General features: G+C 40.4%; 1 protein-coding gene across 1 annotated transcript in view; it reads left to right on the forward strand.

The window, feature by feature from the left end:
• LOC126253697 (lysosomal alpha-glucosidase-like) overlaps nt 1–24,423 on the forward strand; it is a 141,691-nt gene that overhangs the window by 62,761 nt on the left and 54,507 nt on the right. Inside the window, 3 exon segments of the mRNA XM_049955224.1 lie at nt 6,876–7,009; nt 16,447–16,598; nt 24,115–24,263. Coding sequence (XP_049811181.1) covers nt 6,876–7,009; nt 16,447–16,598; nt 24,115–24,263 — 435 coding nt within the window.

Consider the following 24,423-nt stretch of genomic DNA (forward strand, 5'->3'; position numbering starts at 1 on the left):
ATACTGGACTCCTTTCTGGGCAAGAGTAACTGATTTTAAATCTTTATGTATATTGTTCTTATTCCTAGTATTGATACTGTATACTAAGCAGTTAGTTGGAAAAAGAGATATATTATTTACAACAAACCCCATTAAGGAATAAATATACTGAGAAGCTGTGGTTAGTATGTGCCCAAGTGTTCTTGGATTTACACTACACATTACTCTTATTGTATGCTTCTGTACTCTAAAATTTTTTTCTCAGTTTGTGGAGTTACCCCAGATTATGATACCATATGACATAATGGAGTGAAAATAAGCAAAATATGCCAGCTTTTTTTAAATATTTATATCTCCTATGTCTGACATCATTCGCTTTGCAAACACAGACTTGTTTAGGCACTTTAGCAGTTCGTTAGTATGTCGCTCCCAACTGAATTTATTATCAAATTGTAATCCCAAGAATTTTACGCTCTCAACTTCTCCTGTTTCAATATCATCATATTTTATACACACACTAGAAGGAAATGTCTTGGAAGTCTGAACTGCATATAGTGGGTCTTTTCAAAGTTTAATGACAGTGAATTGGCTATGAACCACTTATTAATGTCAGTAAAAATTTGATTAGCTACCTTTTCTAAATTTATATTTGATTTACTATTTATTGCAATGTTTGTAGCATCTGCAAATAAGACAAACTTGGCATCTGGTAATGTTACAGATGACATGTCATTAATAGACACAAGAAAAAGTAGTGGGCCTAGTATGGAACATGGGGAACACCACATGTAATTTCTTCCCAGTCAGATGATGTCTGATTGCCAACTGCTGAAGTGTTACGTAATACACCCTTTTCTATTATTAAGATATGACGGAAACCACTTTGCAGCACTACCAGTGATGCGATAATATTTTAATTTACTTAAAAGAATGCTGTGATTCACAAGGTCAGAAGCCTTTGACAGGTCACAGAATATGCCAGCTGCCTCTAATTTGCTGTCTAATGAATTAAGGACATTACGAGAGAAGGAAAGTTGCTACTCACCATATAGCGGAGATGCTGAGCTGCGATAGGCACAGTAAAAAGATTCACACAGTCATAGCTTTCGGCCATTAAGGCCTTTCTCTCGACGTATTTGTTGCTCGAACAGTCCATGGGTATACTGCGGGTTCATAGTGTCCAACAGGCACAATATTTTGGCGATCAGACATGTCGCCATCATCAGGTGCGCTGCCGAACTGAGCTCCTGAGGGCAGGCGGCCGATTTAAGTCCCCTCCCCCGCGGGCCGCTCTCTTCGCTGTCCGTGCCCATGCGTCGGCGGTCGTGAAGACGTGGGTGTTGGAATCTCTCGTAGCGTCGATGTGCTTGCTACGTCCGCCCTGGTCGCCAGTTCGTACTTCTTGCTGAGAGTCTTCTTAATTACATTCAATGTCGGGTCCCAAGCCTTGCTGAGATTGTAGCCACAGTCTCAGTTGATAAGATCTTCCCTGGTGCGAATTTCGATAGCCTCCCTTATAACGCTATCCCAATATTTAGAGGTCTGAGCCAGGATCTTGGTACGCTCATAATCCATCTTGTGTTTGTCGGACAAACGGTGCTCTGCTACCGCCGACTTATTTGTATATTTCAGTCAAGTGTGCCTTTGATGTTCTCAGCAACGATCTTTGATGGTGCGTACTGTTTGTCCGATATAAGTCTTCCCACACTCACAGGGAATTTGGTATATGCCGGCCTTCCTCAAATCTAGGTCATCTTTCACACTTCCCAGTAATGCCCGTGTTTTATTGGATGGGCAGAAGACGGATTTAACTCGGTGTTTCTTTAATATACGGCCGATTTTCCCCGGAAGTGCGCCATTGTACGGAATAAAGGCAGTGGCTACCTCTTCTTCCGTGACTTCATCTGTCTCCACAGGTTGTGCTGTGGTGGTGGGACGGAGAGCGCGTCTAATCTGCCATTCCGAGTGCCCGTTTTTTCGGAACACGGTCTTGAGGTGTTCCAATTCCTGGGGCAGATTCTATGCGTCTGAGATGCTGCGCGCCCTGTGTACTAGTGTTTTTAGTACTCCATTCCTCTGAGAAGGGTGGTGGCAGCTGTCTGCATGCAGGTACAGGTCAGTGTGTGTTTTCTTCCTGTACACACCGTGGCTCAGGGTACCATCAGCTCTTCTCCTGACCATGATGTCCAGCAGTGGTAATCTTCCTTCTGCTTTGGTCTCCATAGTGAATTTGATGTTTGGATGTATGGATTTTAGGTGTGTAAGGAAATCCAGGAGCTTGTCCCTACCATGGGGCCAGATGACGAACGTGTCATTGACATAACGGAAGAAACAAGTATGTTTCCAATTGGATGACGCCAAGGCTTCCTCCTTGAAGTACCCCATGTACAAACTCGTGACCACCGGCGAGAGGGGGCTGCCCATTGTGACTCCATCCATTTGCTCATAGTATTCCCCATTAAACGGAAAATATGTTGAGGTCAAGACATGCCTAAAGAGAGAGACCTGTGGAGACGGATGAAGTCACAGAAGAAGAGGTAGCCACTGCCTTTATTCCTTACAATGGCGCACTATCAGGGAAAATCAGACAAATATTAAAGAAACACTAAGTTAAAACTGTCTTTTGCCAGCCCAATAAAACCTGGGCGTTACTGGGAAGTGTGAAAGATGACCTCGGTTTGAAGAAGGCCGGCATATACGAAATTCCCTGTGAGTGTGGGAAGACTTATATCGAACAAACAGTACGCACCATCAAAGATTGTTGCTGAGAACATCAAAGGCACACTCGACTGAAATATACAAATAAGTCGGCGGTAGCAGAGCACTGTTTGTCCGAGAAACACGAGATGGATTATGAGCGTACCAAGATCCTGGTTCAGACCTCTAAATATTGGGACAGCGTTATAAGGGAGGCTGTCAAAATTCGCACCAGGGAAGATCTTATCAACTGAGACTGTGGCTACAATCTCAGCAAGGCTTGGGACCTCACATTGAATGTAATTAAGAAGACTCTCAGCAAGAAGTATGAACTGGCGACCAGGGCGGACGTAGCAAGCACATCGATGCTACGACAGATTCTGGGCGCGGACGGCGAAGAGAGCGGGGGGAGGGGATTTAAATCGGCCGCCCGCCCTCAGGAGCTCAGTTTGTCAGCACACCTGACGATGGCGACATGTCTGATCGCCGAAATATTGTGTCCGTTGGACGCTATGAACCGGCAGTATACCCATGGACTGTTCGAGCAGTTATAGTATAGTTTGCAGGGGTTGAGTTCTTTTACACAAACCTTTTGCTCTTTTGGCTGTGGTATATGCCAATTCATTTCCCCTGATTACCACATTGTGTGCTACCCAACAAAACTGCACAACCTTTCCTAGTACCTTCGAATGGAAGAGACCATCCTGAATGCTTTACACTGATTTCTCCACTGAGTGACCTGCAAAGGACGCAGTGAATTAGACCAGATGTGGAATTTTTCCACACAAATGTGGGTAGTGGGGGTAGATGATGGAAAGAAGGAGGCAGGCTAGGGATGTCCTTTCTACCACTCAACACCTCCCCTATGTGGTTGAGTAGCAATCTACCCAATTCATTTTGTGTGTTCATTTTGTATGCTTAACCTGAGGGCACAGTTGTGAAAAATAGAGCAGCCAACCTTGTCCCATCAGTGTGCACTAGTGCATAAATGCATACTTACTTTAAATATCTTAAAACTGGCTATTAAAAATGTAACTGTGGTGAGGGACATTATGAACTCTGTCAAATTCAAAAACAACTTGGACCTTATCAATAACCATGATGGAAATATATTCCAAGCAGAGATTGAAACTGGTCAATTTTGCCAGTCCTCTATAACTATCAGCTCTGGAAGTGTTTCTGTGACCCCTTCTTGACTGGGTAGTGGATAATTGTGATTTGTTAAAAGTGTAGATTTTGTTTTAATTGTCCAGAGTGTGAGGCTGCTAGAAATCTCTGTGAAGATGCATCAACCACAAGGTGTTCTGTGCATCAATGAGGCGGCAGAAAACATGGGGTAACTGCTGCACCACACTTGTGCGGGTGTTAGCAAAATATTCGAGTAGTTTCTATCTCCTTGTCTGATTAAATGTAATTTTTCTCCCTGGAGCTTGCTTGCTGATTTTTTGGGTATCTCTCTGAATCTGTTTGTGGGAAATATGTCAAATTTGGGGAAAATCAACTGTTTTGAACAGGAGACTGCTAGAATTACAATAGAATTATCAGGGCATTAAGGAATTACAGACATTAGCTACAAGGGGTCATCGATGTAAATCAATGAGGAAAGCTGAAAATTTGTGCCAGAACGGGATTCAAATCTGGGTCTCCTCCTTACTATTCAAATGCGCTGACCACTGTGCCATCTGTACTCAGTGGTCATTGCGACTGTACGGACTACCCTAGCACACCTCCCACCAGGCCCAATTTCTCAACTTATGCAGGCGCTACAGATGTAGTGCCACTTGCCCGTATATTACTCACAGCATTTTGTCGATTCCCATAAGAGTTCGAGCCTGGTGTGCATCTGCACTGAAGAGATCATTGCCTGTCCTCGACTTAATTATATATTTATGCGGTGTCAGTTCTTTTGGACAGGTGCAGTGGTCAGTCCATCTGCCTAGTAAGCAGGAGGCCCACATTCAAACCCAGGCCCGGCACAAACTTTCATCTTTACCTGTCGATTTATATCGGTGCCCACTCACAGCCGATGTCTGCGATTCGTCTGTATCTCGACTCGTGGTGGCTGCTGGATCAAAACAGTGTCTTCTTTTGGATGTGTCTGAAAGAACAGACACCACATGTATATAACTTAATGTATGTTTACAGAACATATTATGGATATCCTCTTTGAAGTAATCAATGCACTGTGCATACATTGTATGTTTTTTGATGCGCTACATCCTGTCAAGAATATTCAGCTCTTTCAAAATCTCCACATTCGTGTTTTCCTCCAGGAAATAGTTGGAAATTCTTGTGTGTTTTACATGTACACTGATGAGGGACTGCTCAAATTTTTTGAAAACCATTTGAGGTCAGTTGTCAGAAAGGACTCCAAATGCTACCTCAACCTGGGTCAAGTAAAATTCCTCTAAGTTTGTCAGCCAGAATTTGTGTGTTGATCTGTATGATGGGATGCAATTTTATGTACTTCATGAACTAACCTGTAAAGATTTGCATCCACTTCACTATGGGCAGGGGTGTATGGTTCCATCAAGTGAATTTGGCCTTGTGTTATGATGTTTACATCCTAAGCATCTGACAGCAATTGAGTAGCTCAGAGGAAGAAGAGTCCATCCAGTCGACAGTCTGAAATGAGTTGCACACACGGCATGTGTACTGACTCCATTTGTAATCCAGTCACTTAATATCATGTTTGCATTGAGGGGAAGTTTCTTTTGTAATACACAGTTCAGTCTATCCACACATGACTGGAAAAGGGCCCATTCTAACTCAGGGTATTTACAACATTGTTGTAGCAATTGAAATGTTGCTGCTCACAGTTAAGATGAAAACTGATTGTAATTTTCAGTTAAAAAAATGCAAAGCTTTCAGTACTGTACTTGCAAATGACAGAAAGTTTTTGGAACAAAAAATGATTCATTGACATACAAATACTTCTTTTGATGAATCAGAGGTGACAACGATTTTTGATCAAAGCATATCATTCTTGTTTGCTGCAGAAGCCCTGGGGTTGCTTTTGAATTATCCATTTCTAATGTAAGTCACGTTTCCTTTACTTTTTGAAATCACTTTTCAGTACATAGGAAGTGGTTTTTCCTTCTTTGTCAAAACTTATGGTATAATTGCAGTTTATAATCCAAGTAATTTCTCTGCAAGATACACAGTTTTTTTGTTACAAAACCTTCCACATTTGTCTTTCACTCTTCATAATTTAACACTTGGATAATCATGCTTCCAGTAGATACAGCTCTTTAAAATTGACAACTTTTTATGAAAATTATATGAATTGTGACATTAACAATGCAATGTTTAACATATCCTAATTATTGTTTGACTTTGTTAACCACTTCATCATGGAATTATGAGTATAAATAAAAGAAAAATTACAGAGAAATGATCATTGAAAAGTGCCTGTGAGGTAATACAGGGACTGAAAGGCGAACTATGAAAAACATCTTTTGTGTTCTTTACTATTTGCGTGTGTTGTATCCTACAATGTGTGAGTCTCGGTTTGTTATATTAAACAGTGAAAGACAGTTTCAGGATTTTCAGCAGCAGCTGTAGTCTGGCTGATTTCCAAATGTTCAAAGTGAATGTAATTAGTGATCTTCATAGTGGGAACAAATCTAGAAAACAAAACGTGAAATCTATGGATGGAACAAACTGGAGAATAAAATTTTGTGCAGTTATGGAAAGGAATTCATTTCTGCTTCTGCAAGTAGTACAACTTAGAAGTGGAATCCAAATGGAAAAGGACAGTAGATCTATTAGACTACTTTTGATAAGGTAGTAGGGATGCTGTCAATGTTTTCTCAAAATTTTCAGTTATTACTATCAGTTTACTTACAATAACCTTTCAGACATAATTGTTTTTGAAGAACAAACTCTACAAGATACCTACACAAATGATGTTGACAGGCAAAATAATGCTTTTCAGACAGAAGTAATTTGAGTTTAGTCATTATTCACTGAAGTTAAGTTTTGTATTTGGATGTCATCAATTAATTATTAATATTAAAGGTTCTTTGCCTGAGAAAGAGCATCGTATTTAACACAGATTTTTACTGACCCTTGCAGAAGGTTCTTCAATGTCCAGTGTGTATACTTATTTAATGCAAAAGCTAATGTTTGGCATATTTACGTGTAAAACTTCATTTTTCTGAGTGTACTGTGCATTACATTTTGTTTTGGTTTTTCAGTGCCCTGGCAGAGATCAGAGGAAAAAGGCCATTTATCATATCTCGTTCTACATTTTCTGGTATCGGTCACTTTGCAGGCCACTGGAGTGGTGACAATTTATCTGGATGGTATGACATGAAAAAGAGTATATCAGGCATGTATAAATAATTATGCATTTTTGGATATTATCATTTAAAAAGTTTTTTGTGTGTGCCTGTCAACAACTTAGCATTTCAGCTGTACTCATTTTTTAAACATTCCAGTGACACACTCACACTAATTAAATAATTCTGTGATGAATTGTGCAGATCTTCTTAGAATGTTTTCTATCTATTTCATTAATAGAGATTGGCAAGGGTTCCAGATTGGCAAACAGTACTCAAGAATTGGACAAGGGTCTTGCAAGTGACCTCTTTTGTGCAAGAATTACACATTCTTAAAATTCTACCAATAAACATTAACATTTCCAACAGATTTATGTGGTAGTTTCACCTTAAGTCGGACTCACCCAGATACTAGATAGTTGTGACTGATCACAAGGTCAAACAATATCAGATCTTTTCATCTATTTGCACACGTAATGTTACATTTATATATGTTGAGAGTCAGCTGCTGATCTATGTGCGGACTGCTGATCATCGCAAGTCTGTATGCATTTTGTAACAGGTTTATAACAATGCCTTCTTGCCAAAATCAACAACAGTGTAGGAGGATTACAATTGTGCACATTGATTTTGCAACCCTTCTTACAAACCAGAATGACCTACACCTTTTCCCAGTTACTTTCCATGCAATGCTGCTCCAGCAACCTATCGTAAACAGCTGTTAGAAGAGGGGCTAGTTTCTTCACATATTCAGTGTAGAAAAAAAAGACAGACCATCAGGTCCTATGGCCTGTCTCTACCAGTATTTTCCAGTCTACCCTACTTTATTTCTGCATCTGTAATTTTTGCATCCGTATGATAGTTGGGTGAAGGGACTGCATCATTGTCTTCTGTGGTGAAGCATTTTGTAACCAAACGTAAACATAAGACATTTTACCCATTGTGTTCCTGTGGATTGTCTTGCTATATCTTTTATCTCTCTGACTGATGGTAACTTCTCATAGACTCATGTAGCATATGTGTCACAAATATTTAATTATTCTCTTTTTATTTTGCAAGTACTTAATACATTGATGGAAAATCCAGGATGGAAATTAATATACAGGGTGTTCATTTTAACTGAAGTCATTGAAATATCTTGATAACTACCCATCAGATCAATAAAAGTTATAATTCCAATGTGTTTGTCTTGGAGGGGGACATCCTGTGATACCACACTCAACTGGAGATACCACCTGTTGCGTGGGTGGTGGGGACGGCAACTTTTAAATCTTCAATGGAAACCACAATTTTTTATTGCAGATTATGATTCTACAGCAAAATCTACATATGTTTTTTCTGAAGCATTTTGTTCATTTTCCAATGGATGGCACTGTAATTGGACAGGCCGGTATTTCGTAACTTCTAATTGGAAACCCCATTCGCGTTGTTGTATTCCCCCGAGATATCATAGGGGACTACTCGAAGCGCCACCATGGCCGTGTAGCGAACTACAACATATCATAACAGGCAGTACACAGTGGCCGGAGCTCACATATCGTGCAGACATAGGACAGATAACGACACTAAACATTACAATGCTTACACAGTGTTTATTTACTGCGTATCTGCCTATCATTTGGAGAACATACATGCAAGTGGGAGATGGCTGTTGCAACCACAGAAGAAAAAATTGAAATGATCCTGTATTATAGAGAATGTAGGAGAAATGTTGAGGCTGCTGTTGCCTTCTTTGCCGAGCATTTTCCTGAGAAATCTCACTTATGTTTGTTCTTTTACAAGGTTGTGAACACTTTTATGTATGGTGGCATTGTACAGATTGGCAAAAGGAAATGAAGCTAACATCTTACGGGAAAAGCTAATGAAATAGCTGTACTAGCGGCAGGTTACCGCAACCCACAGATTAGCATCCAACAACTACACCATGATTCTGGTATGTCCATAGGTAGTATTGTCACAATATTGCATTATCATAAGTATCACCCATAACAAGTGTCACTGATCAAGAATGTGACGGCACCGATTTCCATAAGCGGGTGTGTTTTGTAAATGAGCATGTCAACAATTGCAAACGACCCCATGTTCTTTGCCGGTGTACTATTTTCCAATGAGACTATTCATTTACCAACCATGGTAGCATTAATGAGCATAACATGCATTACTGGAATGTAGACAATCCCCAACATCCTAAGTTGGTTCAAATACGGTATGGCACCATGGAGAATAAACTCATTGGTCCAAATTTTATCAATGGAATGTTGAATGGATGCAAATATCGAATGTGTTTGTAACAGGGACTACCAGTATTACTGCAGGATGTTGGCTGGGATGTTTGTTAACATAAGTGGTTTCAGCATGAAGGTTGCCCAGTGCACTATGCAATTGAAGCATGAGCTGTATTCAGGGTTGCCACAAGTTTCCCAAAATGAAATTCCGACATTTCCCTGATTTCCAGACAAGTTTTAGAATTTTTCCCTGACAAAATTTTGAGATATCAAGGATACGTAAAGACATAAGTTGACAAAAAATTGTAAGGCCTTCTGTATTTCTCCCCTGTGTGAGCGAAACTCTTAAGTATTAACATCAACATCTTTTGTAATGAACTGATTTTAGATGGAGAAAGAAAGTCAAATGGTATATGTGTTTTATTAAGACCAATGTTGGTATTTTATTTCATCAAAACGAAACACATTTGGTGACAAAAATACACATTTCCTTGGAGTTGCAAGACAGATTTAAAATACCTTCACTGATTTCAGAAATAACCTCAGAAAAAAGTAGGCTCTTGGAAGAAGTATACAAGGCGGGGAAGGGTTGTGTAAACCAACGCTGTAGGTGACCACTAATAAAATTTTGGTTCTACTATGTTCATTATTGTCAGTTATTTATCACTGTGTCACGTCTATTATTTTACAGGTATTGTGTGATTTTTCTTCCGAGAAATATACGAGTACATAGCGTACAAACCACCAGAGACTGCCACAATTTCTTCTTCTTCTTATCATCCATACTTTCTAATATCTAAATTATTTTAGAAATGCCAAAAATGTACTAGAATAAATGACTGTCTATAAAACGCCGCACTGTACAATGTACTTGTCGTGAGACTCGCAATCCCTGAAATCCACTGGCTGTGGCCTCTGGCCTGCCAAGGAGCACCACAGTCCTGGATCCTTCTATAAACCACAAAAATCCACCACATTACGCTACACACAAACAGACCTGGCCTGCAGGCAGATCGGAGAGATTAGATCTGACGGGCAGGGCCGGCACATCAGCGGGAAACGACAGGCTTCAGGTCGGCAGGCCCGATCCGTGAGGGGTACCTGCAGAAATGACCTGCAGTGTCGGCCCGTCGTGGAAGTCCAGCCGTGTGGCCAGCTATTCGTGTGCCACGGTGACCGTGCCGATGAAATGAGAGCGCTGTGATCAATCCGTGCAACAGATAACTTGCGCAAATACTCAGAGAATCAATTCTAATAAAGGTAGGTAGCAACTCATCGTAAAGATGGTTGCTGAGCTGTGGACAGGCACGCAGAAAAGACAATCGCACTCTCACAATCAATTTTTCGGCCATAGCCTTTGTCAGAAAATGAGAGCACACACACAGTCACTCAGAAACAACTCACGCACACACGTCCGCAGTCTCTGCCCACTGCGTCAACGATCTCTGAGAATCAGATCCAAACAAACCACTCCTTACACCGCCCTGTACCTCATCTGCAGCTGCTAGGCTAGTAGCAAGAAGTGGTGGCAGCACTGACTGCAAGCTGGGGGAGTGGTAGGAAGGGGAGAAGCAGCAAGAATGAGGGAGGAGGGAAACAGCGCACGTACTCAGATGCGCCCTGCCAGCGATCATGCATGAAATCTCAGTATACAAACCATTTTGTTTACTAAGAAAAAAAAAACGAGATCTTTCCAGTTTTTTTTCCCCTTCCTATGAAGCTATGAAACGATCACAATAACTTATTATTGTGGTGGTTTCATAGCTTTGGTTACTGAAAATAACTTGCCTATGAGTTTTAATTTGTATACTACAGCACTGAACATGATCATTATGCGATTGAAAATCGATTTTGCTGTCAATAAACCATCAAAATTATGGCCAGTGCTGGCCTGCCTTCTAATTTCACGTATATGGTTGTTGTGCACACAGCACTCTATGGCGTCGCCAATCAATTGTGAATGGGGTTTCCAAGTAGAAGTTATGCAATGCTGGTGTGTCCTATCCTTGTAGCTTGGATGTGGGGTCCCAGCCTGCCATTGGATATTCGAGGGCCATTGAACAGCATGTCGTAAATTACAATTGTGTACCCATTTCTATTCCTCCGATTACAGACAAAATGGAGAAAATGTTTCAGACAAAATGTATGTAGATATTGCCATAGAATCATAATCTGGAATATAAAATGGAGGTTCCAATTGAAGATTTCAAAGTTGAACCCCCCTTCCCCGCCCTCGCCACTTACACACAGGGTGGGATGGCGAGTCGAGTGTGGTATCATTGGATGGCTCTTTCCAAGACAAACAAAGAGGAATTATAACTTTTTTGATCCGATGTGTAGTTTTTGAGATATTTCAATGTCTTCAGCTAGAATGGACAACCTGTATAAGGGGTAGTCAAATGAAAACAAGACATATGGATAAGAACTAAGTTAATGGTTTCAAATGTAATCATCATAACTGTCAATACAGTTATACCACTGTGTGAGAAGATGTGCAGTGCCTCCATGAAAGAATGTCTACAGTTGCATATGGTACTATGATTGTAACCAAGCATGCACTTCTTTGTCCTATACAAATCAGTGGCCACAAATGTCTTTTATCAGGGCTCCAAAGCAATGGATATTGCACGGGAAGAGGCTGCAACTGTATGAAGGGTTTGTATGGACTTCCCAACCAAATTTCTGTTGCATTCTGGAAGCAATCGTGGCAACATTGGGATAGCCCAGACAACTGTGCTCCAGAAGTTCCGCTGGGAAGCCCTTACACATCCTCCATTGAGAAAAGGCTTTGTGGCTGTCAATTTGCTTGAACAAATGAAGAGGTGAATGCCTGGGTACAATTACAGATCTGTAGGCTACAGCAAACATTTGTCCATGAAGGCATTGATTATCTTGTCACACAGTGGGATAAATGTGTTAACAGTTGTGGTTATTACTTTTGAAACAATAAACTGTTTACTTACTTTTTCCATATGTCTCGTTTCATTTGACTACCCCTAATATGTTTTGGTATAGATCACTAGTCATGATATAGAATAGGCACTGGGCAGTGGACACGCCTGTAAATCCTTCAGTGTGTGCTGCTCAGCACCTTCATTGTGATGAGCGTACATCAATTACTAATTGTACTTCAGATGAAGACGAAATGGGAGATAAGATACTGCGTGAAGAGTTTGACAGAGCACTGAAAGACCTGAGTCGAAACAAGGCCCCGGGAGTAGACAACATTCCATTAGAACTACTGATGTCCTTGGGAGAGCCAGTCATGACAAAACTCTACCATCTGGTGAGCAAGATGTATGAGACAGGCGAAATACCCTCAGACTTCAAGAAGAATATAATAATTCCAATCCCAAAGAAAGCAGGTGTTGACAGATGTGAAAATTACCGAACTATCACTTTAATAAGTCACAGCTGCAAAATACTAACGCGAATTCTTTACAGACGAATGGAAAAACTGGTAAAGCGGACCTCGGGGAAGATCAGTTTGGATTTCGTAGAAATGTTGGAACACGTGAGGCAATACTAACCTTACGACTTATCTTAGAAGAAAGATTAAGAAAAGGCAAACTTACGTTTCTAGCATTTGTAGACTTAGAGAAAGATTTTGACAATGTTAACTGGAATACTCTCTTTCAAATTCTGAAGGTGGCAGGGGTAAAATACAGGGAGCGAAAGGCTATTGCCGGCCGAAGTGGCCATGCGGTTAAAGGCGCTGCAGTCTGGAACCGCAAGACCGCTACGGTCGCAGGTTCGAATCCTGCCTCGGGCATGGGTGTTTGTGATGTCCTTAGGTTAGTTAGGTTTAACTAGTTCTAAGTTCTAGGGGACTAATGACCTCGGCAGTTGAGTCCCATAGTGCTCAGAGCCATTTGAACCATTTTTTGAAAGGCTATTTACAATTTGTACAGAAACCAGATGGCAGTTATAAGAGTCGAGGGGCATGAAAGAGAAGCAGTGGTTGGGATAGGAGTGAGACAGGGTTGTAGCCTCTCCCCGATGTTATTCAATCTGTATATTGAGCAAGCAGTAAAGGGAACAAAAAAAAAAAAATATGGAGTACGTATTAAAATTCATGGAGAAGAAGTAAAAACTTTGAGGTTCGGCGATGACATTGTAATTTTGTCAGAGACAGCAAAGGACTTGGAAGAGCAGTTGAACGGAATGGACAGTGTCTTGAAAGGAGGATATAAGATGAATATCAACAAAAGCAAAACGAGGATAATGGAATGTAGTCAAATTAAATCGGGTGATGCTGAGGGAATTAGATTGGGAAATGAGACACTTAAAGTAGTAAAGGAGTTTTGCTATTTAGGAAGTAAAATAACTGATGATGGTCGAAGTAGAGAGGATATAAAATGTAGACTGGCAATGGCAAGCAAATCGTTTCTGAAGAAGAGAAATTTGTTGATATCAAGTATAGATTTAAGTGTCAGGAAGTCGTTTCTGAAAGTATTTGTATGGAGTGTAGCCATGTATGGAAGTGAAACATGGACGATAACCAGTTTGGACAAGAAGAGAATAGAAGCTTTCGAAATGTGGTGCTACAGAAGAATGCTGAAGATAAGGTGGGTAGATCACGTAACTAATGAGGAGGTATTGAATAGGATTGGGGAGAAGAGAAGTTTGTGGCATAACTTGACTAGAAGAAGGGATCGGTTGGTAGGGCAGGTTTTGAGGCATCAAGGGATCACAAATTTAGCATTGGAGGGCAGCATGGAGGGTAAAAATCGTAGAGGGAGACCAAGAGATGAATACACTAAGCAGATTCAGAAGGATGTAGGTTGCAGTAGGTACTGGGAGATGAAGAAGCTTGCACAGGATAGAGTAGCATGGAGAGCTGCATCAAACCAGTCTCAGGACTGAAGACCACAACAACAACAACAACTTCATATTATATGTGGCCTCTACAAATTGTGGCAGTTTACCTCTAATGGAACTTAAAACTTCTTTCATGTTCATGAAAATTTCTGCACACCACTCATTTCTTTCATCATGTATCATCTGAGTCTCGTATTTCACTCACGCTCCTTTGGGATTGTTGAATAATCCCTGTCTAAACTGAGTATATAATTTGTTATTAAACTGAATGTACAGTTCGTTCCCATCGACCTATAATGGGGAGAGCCTTAAGGATATGAAAAATGATAGAAATTACAGACATTCTTTCATTTAGCTATTAATCCAAAAGCTCATCAGAAATGTTTAAATGTACAAATACTGAAGTATATAAGCGATTCCAAAGTTAGTATGACCAAGCATAATCAACAACAGACAGTTTGCAAGGCTAACTCACACAGATATCCTTACTGAAGCTGTGACGAAGTCAGGTATTATATTGCATCCACGCTACACATATAATTTGTAATAATCACATCAGTTGGCTCTCTTAAGTTATTCATCAATGGAGTAGGAGGAGTTGGTCAACAATAAATCCTCGACTCTTCATCAGTTGTACTTTGTTAGTAGCAGAACCCTTTATGGTTGTTGGTAAGCAATTGAAAATGTATGTTTCTGATGAGTGGTCACACTTCTGGAACAAAGTGAGGGACTTTCAGCCCTTGTGAAGGTTATTTTTACTCCCGATATTGACTCCTTCAGTTGGTTTCAACAGAGATGTTTTGAATATGACAAATTTCACCAAGGAATAAATGTACTGAGACGGAATACTTCGTATACCCACTTTCATTTGTATTGTGTACTACTAGACCTGTCTTGATGAGTTATGTCAAAATATGATGATGCATGACATTATGGAATGAAGGGAAGCAATGTACTCTAGCTACTTTTTATATTTATATAACGTGTATCTATAAATGTTTTTATTGCAAACCAAGATTTATAGGCATTTCAATGGCTCCATTGTATGCTCCTTCCAACTGTCCTCACATTTTACATGTATGTACTTGTGCAGGTTCCCAGGTGCACAAGAGATTTTTTTCAATGTTTAATGACAGTGGATTGATAACTTGCAAAGTACTATGTCCTCCAGCTCTTTTATTGTTACACACAAATTCCAAAAAAACAGTATATTTAAATACTGTGTGCCATATTTAAAATCTGATGAAAGAAGGTTTATTGTTGCTTTCGAATGATTGATAGTTGTGAGAAAAGAAAATTCTTTGAAGAGATTGATTTTTTTGCATTCCAAGAAGTGAAACACGCTCAAGTGGGGAATGTTTTCATGTAATAGTCATGCCTTCATGCTTCAGAAATATGACGTCCTCATTTAGAAGTGCTGGATCCAGTCATATGGCTAGTTTGATATTCCATGACATCTAATGTCAATTAATCATTAGAACACAGTCTACTGTCCTTCAAGGTGGTATCTCAACTAGCAATCAATAACAGGAAATCGAGGATGCGATATATAAATAAAAACGAGGAAAAGCATTGATGTACAGGATGACCTAAAAATCCATTACCATTTGAAAATTGCGTACTTCGTAGAATAATGTAGGTAGAGAGGTAAACATTGACACACATGCTTGAAATGACATGGAGTTTTATTGAAAACAAAAAAGTGCACAAAGTGACCAACAGATTGCACTTCCCATATAATATAAAAGCAATAATCAGCATCACAATTGATTTTTAACAAAGACTACGTTCTTCGTAACGGATGTTGAGCGTGTCAGCCATAATTCATTGACAGTACCTGTAGTCGAGGGACTATACTGTGAACAGCACTGTATAGCATATCAATAGGTCTGCTGAGAAATTTCTGTCGGATGTTGCCTTTTAGCATCCCTAATGATGTCAGGTGATCTTAGTAGACATGCGACTTCAGGCAACCCCACAACCAATAATCACACAAATTGAGGTCTGGAGATGTGATTCCCTCTCTCACTGTAGCTTATTTTATACAGTTCTCATGGAGCATCACTGATATGTTGCTGTTCAGTGCCATCTGTTCACTGGTTTTTACATTTGTTTTTGCTTTCAATAAAAAGCCCTCACCATTTCAGGTGTGTGTTTCAAGTTTTACCACTCTTCCTGCATTATACCATGAATTAGTGCAGTTTCAAATCTTAATGGACTTCTGGGTCACCCTGTCACTTAGTAGTCTTCGAGCTACTGCTCTTTCCCTAATGAAAGTTCTCTCTCTCTCTCTCTCTCTCTCTCTCTCTCTCTCTCTGTCTCTCTCTTAACACACACACACACACACACACACACACACACACACACACACACACACAAAGTAACAAGTAAATTTCTGAGTAACTTTGCACTGTGTTTATTGTGTGTTCTTTCCTTTGCAGAGTTACTTAGTTTCAGTTTATTTGGTATACCACTCATGGGTTCTGATATCTGTGGATTCAATGGAAATACCACAGTTTCCCTCTGCCAGAGGTGGTCCCAACTTGGAGCTTTCTATCCTTTCAGCAGGAATCACAACACAGATGATGGAATAGTGAGTATTCAGCTGAGGTAACACCAACGGCCTCTCCCATCCTTATTTTTGTCTTTGCTGTCTGTACGATAAGAGGTATAGGTATCATTTGAAACCATCAATCTTAACATGATGAACTGTTATCGTTCAAATGGCTGTGATGATAAACTTGGAATGTTTTTAATTGATTAATAGTGTTGTCTGAAAATGGGCCTCATTTCTACCAATGTGTCATTCGTTCACCATGTGCTATAGATCTCATTGGGAAGGAAAATTTTCAGGGATGTGAAATGAGTCAAGTTATACATTTAAAAAAAAAAAACAAAGAAACTCTTAAAAATTTATTTTGCGCATTGTGTTGACAATGAACTGTGACTTTACTGCTTAATACTGTTTGTCTGCATGTTTTCTAAATGTAATTAGTAAATTAGCTGGAAGGCTACTTCTGTGGGAAAAAAATGCTGTTGCCTCAATTTATTATATATTTGATGTTATTTTGTAACTATTAAATCACTGAATCTGATAAGGTAATTTGTGAAATGAGATGTTAATAAAATAAGTTTAAATTTTTGTTCTAATGTGCTGTGTCCCAAGTATCTTTTTTATGGTGCAAGGTACTTCAAAATAATCTTTAATATCCCCACCAGCGGATGTGAGGGATAGCGGAACAGAGGCATTCTCGTTAAACTCAGCCAGGTGCCACCAGATGCACGACCGCCCAGTCACATGGTCTTGACAAACAGCAGCTTGGTTCTAGAAGAGTGGCTGCATCTCAGTCTAGTATAATATGCCACATGGTCTCAGATAGAGCTCATGTAGCTGCTATTCAGGTTTTGACCCTGCTGTAGAGTTGACTTTCTGTCTTACTTTTTGGTGTCTGTATTGTGCTCTGCTCGTAACATCCATGGCCTTGTTCACAGATCACATGTTCATACTGGGTGTGGACACTTTAGTGGTAATGAGTTCTTACCTTATTACATTTACGGTGATGTGTTCACCTCTGGTTCCTGTGTTATGGATCCCAGGTTTATGGAACTTTGGCACCAACAGCTGTCACTGCAGCAGCAGCAGTTTGTGACTCGAGCAATGGCGGAAAGAGCAGCAGGTCGCTCTTCATCAACTTGTGGCTCGACAGCAACAAACATGTCAGTCAGTGGCTGCAGCTACACTCACACCACTGTTCACTGCATTCAGTGAGTCATTGGAGAACTAGGAAACGTACCTATATTTTTTTAACTCCACTGTTTTGCTTATAACATTTCTGATAGGCAGAAAAGCACTTTGCTTTTGTCTTCCAGTAGTCATTTACACGAAGTGGTTCAGAAATTGCAACCACTTTCAGAACTGAGCAAATTGTCTTTCATTGATCTCTGCACTGTTAACCGAATACTGTGGTCAGCAAACACACCTTGTTGCAACTAGGCTCCTGTTTAATCACCATCATAAACAACATGTACAGTCATAGGAAGCTAGGGCTCTCAGGTTGTTGAGTTTCACATGCAAGTGCAGTTTTATGTGGCAGAACTGTAAAAGTTTCCTACATGGAGTTCTAGATTTGAGATGTGATTGTGCAGCTTGCCCCTGGGAGGGAGGTCACAGCTCAGGTTTGGACCAAGTCTGATCCCAGTCTTGGCAAAGTGTTTAAAATTGACAAATCTTTTGAGGTTACTTTGGCAGCTTGGTATGCTTTTACAAATGAAATTTCAGCTTTCATGGTTGTTAGTCGTCGTCATAAGCAGTGGTCAGCTGATGATTCTGACTTATCAACCTCTAATTCTGTGGTAGTCAGCATGGTCCCTGCTGCCCAGTAGTTGGCATTCCAGCTTTTAAGGTGGGTAGTAGGTGGTTTGGGGTTAAAGATATTTTCATTAGATTTTCATAAAAAATCATAGAATATTGCTCTAAGAAAAAGGGCAGACGTATTGCAGCATGTCCACATGCACCAATGACCACCCAGCAGCTGTCAACATTTCTGGTATTGGAATGGAACATCCTGCCACAGGAAACCCTTACCAACTTCATGACCAGCATGGGAGCATGCTGCAGAGCATGCATTGTTCTTCGTTATGCTCACGCATGCTATTAAGACTGATGTCCCACATTTTGTAATGTGCACTGGACTAAATTGCGATGACTTCAGTGTAGTTATTGTCTTTGAATAAAAGGTCATTTCTGTTTGTCTCACTGTGTACTTCTTTCAGTTACCTTCTGTACTATACTGTAGCAATTCTTTTTATGTGTAATCCAAGTTTAATCAAACTTGGCAGTGACACATCATGCAAAATATACTTTCATCTATAAGTTTTGCAATGAGTAAAAACAGTATGTCATTTTCATAACATGTCCCTCTTGATTATAGTTTATCTGCTAATATACCATGCAACGTACATACAAAGGCTGAAAGAGATACTTTTAAACCAAATTGTATACTACTTTAAAATGCTAACATTGACCCATGTAAACAGATTCTATGTACTTTCTACATTCTTCTGCTAATGGTACCTGCCGAAATCCGTCTCTCAGATCAATACTAGTCATAATCTGTTTGCCATTAAACTCTTGAATCTGCTGCTCTAAAACCTTGATTTGTCCATCTATGAAATTAGATGGGGAAATGCTTTGCATTGGGGAGGGAGGGGGGGGGGAGGAAGGGAGAAGTATTGTGAGCAGGACAAAGGTCTGTATGAATAATATTATTGAAAGGAAAGTTGACACTCACCATATAGCAGAGATGCTGAGTCACAGATAGGCACAACAAAAAGACTGTCACAAATAACGCTTTCGACCAGTATGGCCTTTGTCAATAATAGATGACAGACACACAGTCACACACTCGTGCAAACGCAACTCTCTCACACAACTGCAGTCTCATACAACTGAAACCACACTGCAAGCAGCAGCACCAGTGCACGAGGGGAGTGGCGACTGGGTGGGGGTGAGGAGAAGGCGGTGGTGAGAGGCAGGAATAGTGTGGTAGGTGTGGCGGGCAATGAAGTGCTGCAGTTTAGACAAAGGGCAGGGGGAGGTGGGGGAGAGAAGTAGTGGAAAAGGAGAGAAGTAAAAAGACTGGGTGTGATAGTGGAATGACGGCTGTGTAGTGCTGAAATGGGAACAGGGAAGGGACTGGATGGGTGAAGACAGTGACTAACAAAGGTTGAGGCCAGGAGGGTTATGGTAATGTAGGATGTATTGCAGGGAAAGGTCCCACCTGCGCAGTTTGGAAAAGCTGATGTTGGTGGGAAGGATCCATAAGTCACAGGCTGTGAAGCAATAACTGAAGTGAAGGATGTCCTGTTTGGCAGTGTGCTCAGCAACAGGGTGGTCCACTTGCTTCTTGAACACAGTTTGTCGGTTGCCATTCAAGCAGACAGACAGCTTGTTGGTTGTCATGCTCACATAGAATGCAGCACAGTGGTTGAACCTTAGCTTGTAAATCACATGACTAGTTTCACAGGTAGCACTGCCTTTGATGGGACATGTGATTTTTGTCAGCAGACTGGAGTAGGTGGTGGTGGGAGAGTGTAAGGGATAGGTCTTGCTGCATCTAGGTCTACAACAGGGGTATGAGCCATGAGGTAAGGAGTCGTGTAAGGACGGACAAGTCTGTTGTGTAGGTTCGGTGGACGGCAGAATAGCACTGTGGGTGGGGTGGGAAGGATAGTGGGCTGGACATGTCTCATTTCAGGGCACGACGAGAGGTAGCCGAAACCCTGGCTGAGAATGTAATTCAGTTGCTTCAGTCCTGGGTGGTACTGAGTTACGAGGGGAATGCTCCTCTGTGGCCAGACAGTGGGACTTTGTGAGGTGGTGGGTAACTGGAAAGATAAGGCATGGGAGGTTTGTTTTTGTACGGTGTTGGAAGGATAATTATGACCTTCATAGACCATAATTATTTTAACAAATTTTACACTTATGATGGTAAGAAAATAAAATAAATAACAACACCTTTTTGGACTTAATAACCATAGTGTTCTTGACTACAATAGCTGACATTCGCTAACTTACCAGAGGTGAATTTGGGCTTTGTGTGTGCTGCGTACGAATTCGTGTGATCATTGATTTGAAGTCATCTCCAAGCAATGGGCTTCAGCAGCATTTGTCCTCATTGGCAGGAGACTGTCTGTCTCCAGAAGCCATAGAGCATGATGTGAGACTTTACAGTGTAAGGAGGATAGAACCAGTTTCATGATAAATTGCAGACTAGACTAGACAGCTGCAATCTTCAGAACAGTAGAACTAGGAGGATTGACAGAACATGTGTAATGGCCAGAACTACTCAATTACCTCGAAATAGAACATTAGGTCATCCTCAGCGTGTTTCAGGTGTTATAATAGCTCACTCGTGCCCCACAAATTTGTCACCGCTGTACCAGTATGTGATTTCTTTGCAGTTAGACAGGAGATCTTCTTTTTCCTCTAGTTGTGGATGTTCTTACTATGTACACATTGTGTTTTTCCACCTAGTTTTTCTCGTTGCATCTCTTCCTTCCCACAATCTTTCTCCATACTGTGGCCAATTAGGAGCCCATGTTGTTTGTATGGACCCATTATGAGTCATTGCAGATGTTCCTCAAGTTACAGGTTCTTCTCGTGGTTCACCCATTAGCAGAGTTTCTGATTACTCAGTCATAAGTGTCCATCCACTGACACTGTTAAACTTCTTTGCTCCTTGGGCGAGATTTTTGACAGAATGAAGGATTTATATACAGTTGCACAAGAAAGGGGATGACATACAAGGCGAGGCTGGAAATTGTGAGGATTACCAAATTTGAGAAAGTTTGTTTTCTGCTGGATAGTGTGGCATAGCAATCACAGTGAAGATAGCAGCTAAAAGACTTATAACTGAGTTATTGCAAATTGTTTTACTTTTAATGGAAAAGACCCTATCGTGCAATCCCACACACTTAACAGAGTCATACAGATACCAGAAGTATACACAGCGATGACACACTAAGCAAAAGTTCTGCGACTACTGTTCCTTTGTTTTCCATCCATCCATCCATCCGTTATTTGTTCATTCATCATGGTCCATAGATCCCATCAAGAAACAGCACCTACAACAATGTGGAACGAGTCAAGGTATACGTCAACGAAGGACAAGGAAATCATAGAAACTTAACCCTGTGGCACATGATTTTCATTGCAATGGACAGCTTTTAATGGTTACTTCTCTGGCATTTTTTATCAGTCATGAGGCTGCAAATGCTTGCAGGGCACGACACCAGTAAAGGGTGCCCCCTGCAATATACTCTGTGCATCCACAGCCTCGAGATTAATTGAAAACATCACAGAAGTGACCGTTGACAGCTGTGCATTGTAGTGCTGTACTAACAGTAAGCTATTACTCTACTGCTTAATACTGTTTATGCTGATGCCGTCTAAATATAATCGAGTAAATCAGAAAGGAAGCTGCTACTCTGAAAGAAAGCTGCTGGCTCCTCCATTACAATACAGAGGTGCTGTTTATCTGTTGTTAGTAGTTTAATATCTACTTGATTGTAGTGGAGTTCCTCAAAGAAAATATGTACCTATGTTTGTAGACACTAAGTCCTATTTACAGTACATTACTGCTTGTTATGTAGCTAACAGAACTTTTCAGTCTTCAAATCCAGTTATTGAAATAATCATTACAAAGTGTGACTAATGAGATATATTTTTAACTTTCTTTTGAATTGATAGAGGCTCCCAATTTCTTGCTTTGTATTGGACAGGACCTTGTTAAATATCAGTTTTGAATCCTATATAAAGAGACAATGGCTACATTAAAATTATTTTTGTCTTTTGTATATTTACAGTGTAAATCACAGTTCAGCTTTAACCGATTTTTATCATCAGCAATAGATACTATTGACAAGTAAATATATCATGAAGTGAGTGTAAGAATGGGAAGCTCTTCAAAGAGGCTTCTGTGAGATGTACAATTATCTGCATTACACAGAATTCTTACAGTTCACTTCTGCTGAACAATTTTATTTGCATTGCCCCAGAAGGTAATTCTGTAGGCCAACAGGGAGTGAAGATATGCAGATTAATACATCTCGACCAAGTGCCTGCACACACCAGCAACCTGCACAACAGATCCATCAGACAGATCCCGGACCAAGTAGGAACCAACCTGTTGGCATCAAACAGAAACCAGGGCAATCCATCTGCCACTAGGATCCACCAGATATGCCACTACAGGTTGCGATGCACACAAGCTAGTTCGTTACACATAGCCATGTGACGGAAAACAGTGCACGAAGTATTCAGCTGCATGCAGCCCATTTAAGGCTGCACACAGCCCACAGAAGGCAGTCTTCACTGAGTAACCTGCAGGACCAGGCACTGAGAACAGCAGCTCTTCCATATTCAGGGGTTTACTATGACCCATCCAGAAAGACATGTCACACTCCACAGCCAGCTGCACCACCGAATGTAATCTCGGTAGAACCATAAGGGTCTGGACCATTACCAAGTCGATGTGTGGCCTGTGACCCTGAATCAACAGATTGCACTTGTAATTAATACTGGTTACTAGTTACACTGAACTCTAATTCTTCTCACTCATTGTAGATCTTGATTATCAGTGATTGGTGTTCAACTCCAGAAACAGAAATTGACCTACTTGCTATTATGAGGGCGGACATTGACAGCCATCAGCCTAGTTTCAACTGGTTTAGGTACTTTTCAATACTGACCTTCTGCCATAACTAATTAGTTGATGTATTAACTGTTACTCTTATTAGAAAAGCCTTCAGTGCGGTTCATCACCACTATGAAGAGCTTGTGTTTATTTTCAAGAAATAAACTTTGTTTCTTTTACATCTTGAGAATCATTCCTGTCCTCTGATCACAGATGTAGTGCAAATTAACCCAACACTCATGTCCTTAGGTCAATATAATGAGAGATACATCTAAGGCCCTGATATTCTGAAACTGCAGTTCTTGGTTATCTATATGTTGACTCTATTTTAACTTGTTATCCAACTGCATGACAAGGAATTTTACACAGTGTGTTTCATTGAATATACAATTATTTCCAGATCAATAACATATTTAAAAGTAAAGTAATGTATTAATATGCACTTAGGAAAGGTAGGACAATTAAAGTTTATGATGACATATTTAGAGACAAAGCACAAACTCGGATTGTAAAAGTATTAGGAAGGAAAGCATATCCTTTTCAATGAAGCTCTCCTGGCATTTGTCTCAAGCAATTAAACCATGCAAAACCAATGCACTCAGAAGTATCTCTCATTATGTTGATTGCAAAATGGGATGCCAATGTATTTCTGCTCAGTTATTGTGATGGATAATCATCCTTTCTTGTTCCACACCCTTAGAAATACTCCACTAGAATAATAAACACAGCATTTATGTGAGACTGCTAACGCTATTATGAAGTTATATATTAAAGCATGAGACATCTTTCATTTGTATATGTTTTCTATGGGGTAACTGAGTTTTACTTAATGCCTATATGAGTTAAACACTGTAAAGAGAATGTGCAACTTAAAATTATTCCCATATTCATACGATGTCAAACATCTCACAGCCACAAGACCCCGTGTCGCTGGGCCCTGCAGTTGTGGAGTCAGCCCGCAAGGCACTCCTCACGCGGTACCGCCTGCTGCCCTACCTGTACACACTCTTCTGGAGGGCTCATGCCTTTGGTGACACTGTTGCACGGCCTTTATTCTTTGAGTAAGTTGGCACATTTTTATGCAGTATATTAAATTTCATTTTTTATTTGATTTTCAAGACTGGCTTTAAAATATAAAATTTTATTTCTATACACATTTCAGAACTATTTTAGAACTACTTTCCACCATGTAGAATTACACTTCTGTAGGAGCTCATGCAG

This window comes from Schistocerca nitens, chromosome 4 (genome assembly GCF_023898315.1).
Source record: "Schistocerca nitens isolate TAMUIC-IGC-003100 chromosome 4, iqSchNite1.1, whole genome shotgun sequence".
NCBI lineage: Eukaryota > Metazoa > Arthropoda > Insecta > Orthoptera > Acrididae > Schistocerca > Schistocerca nitens.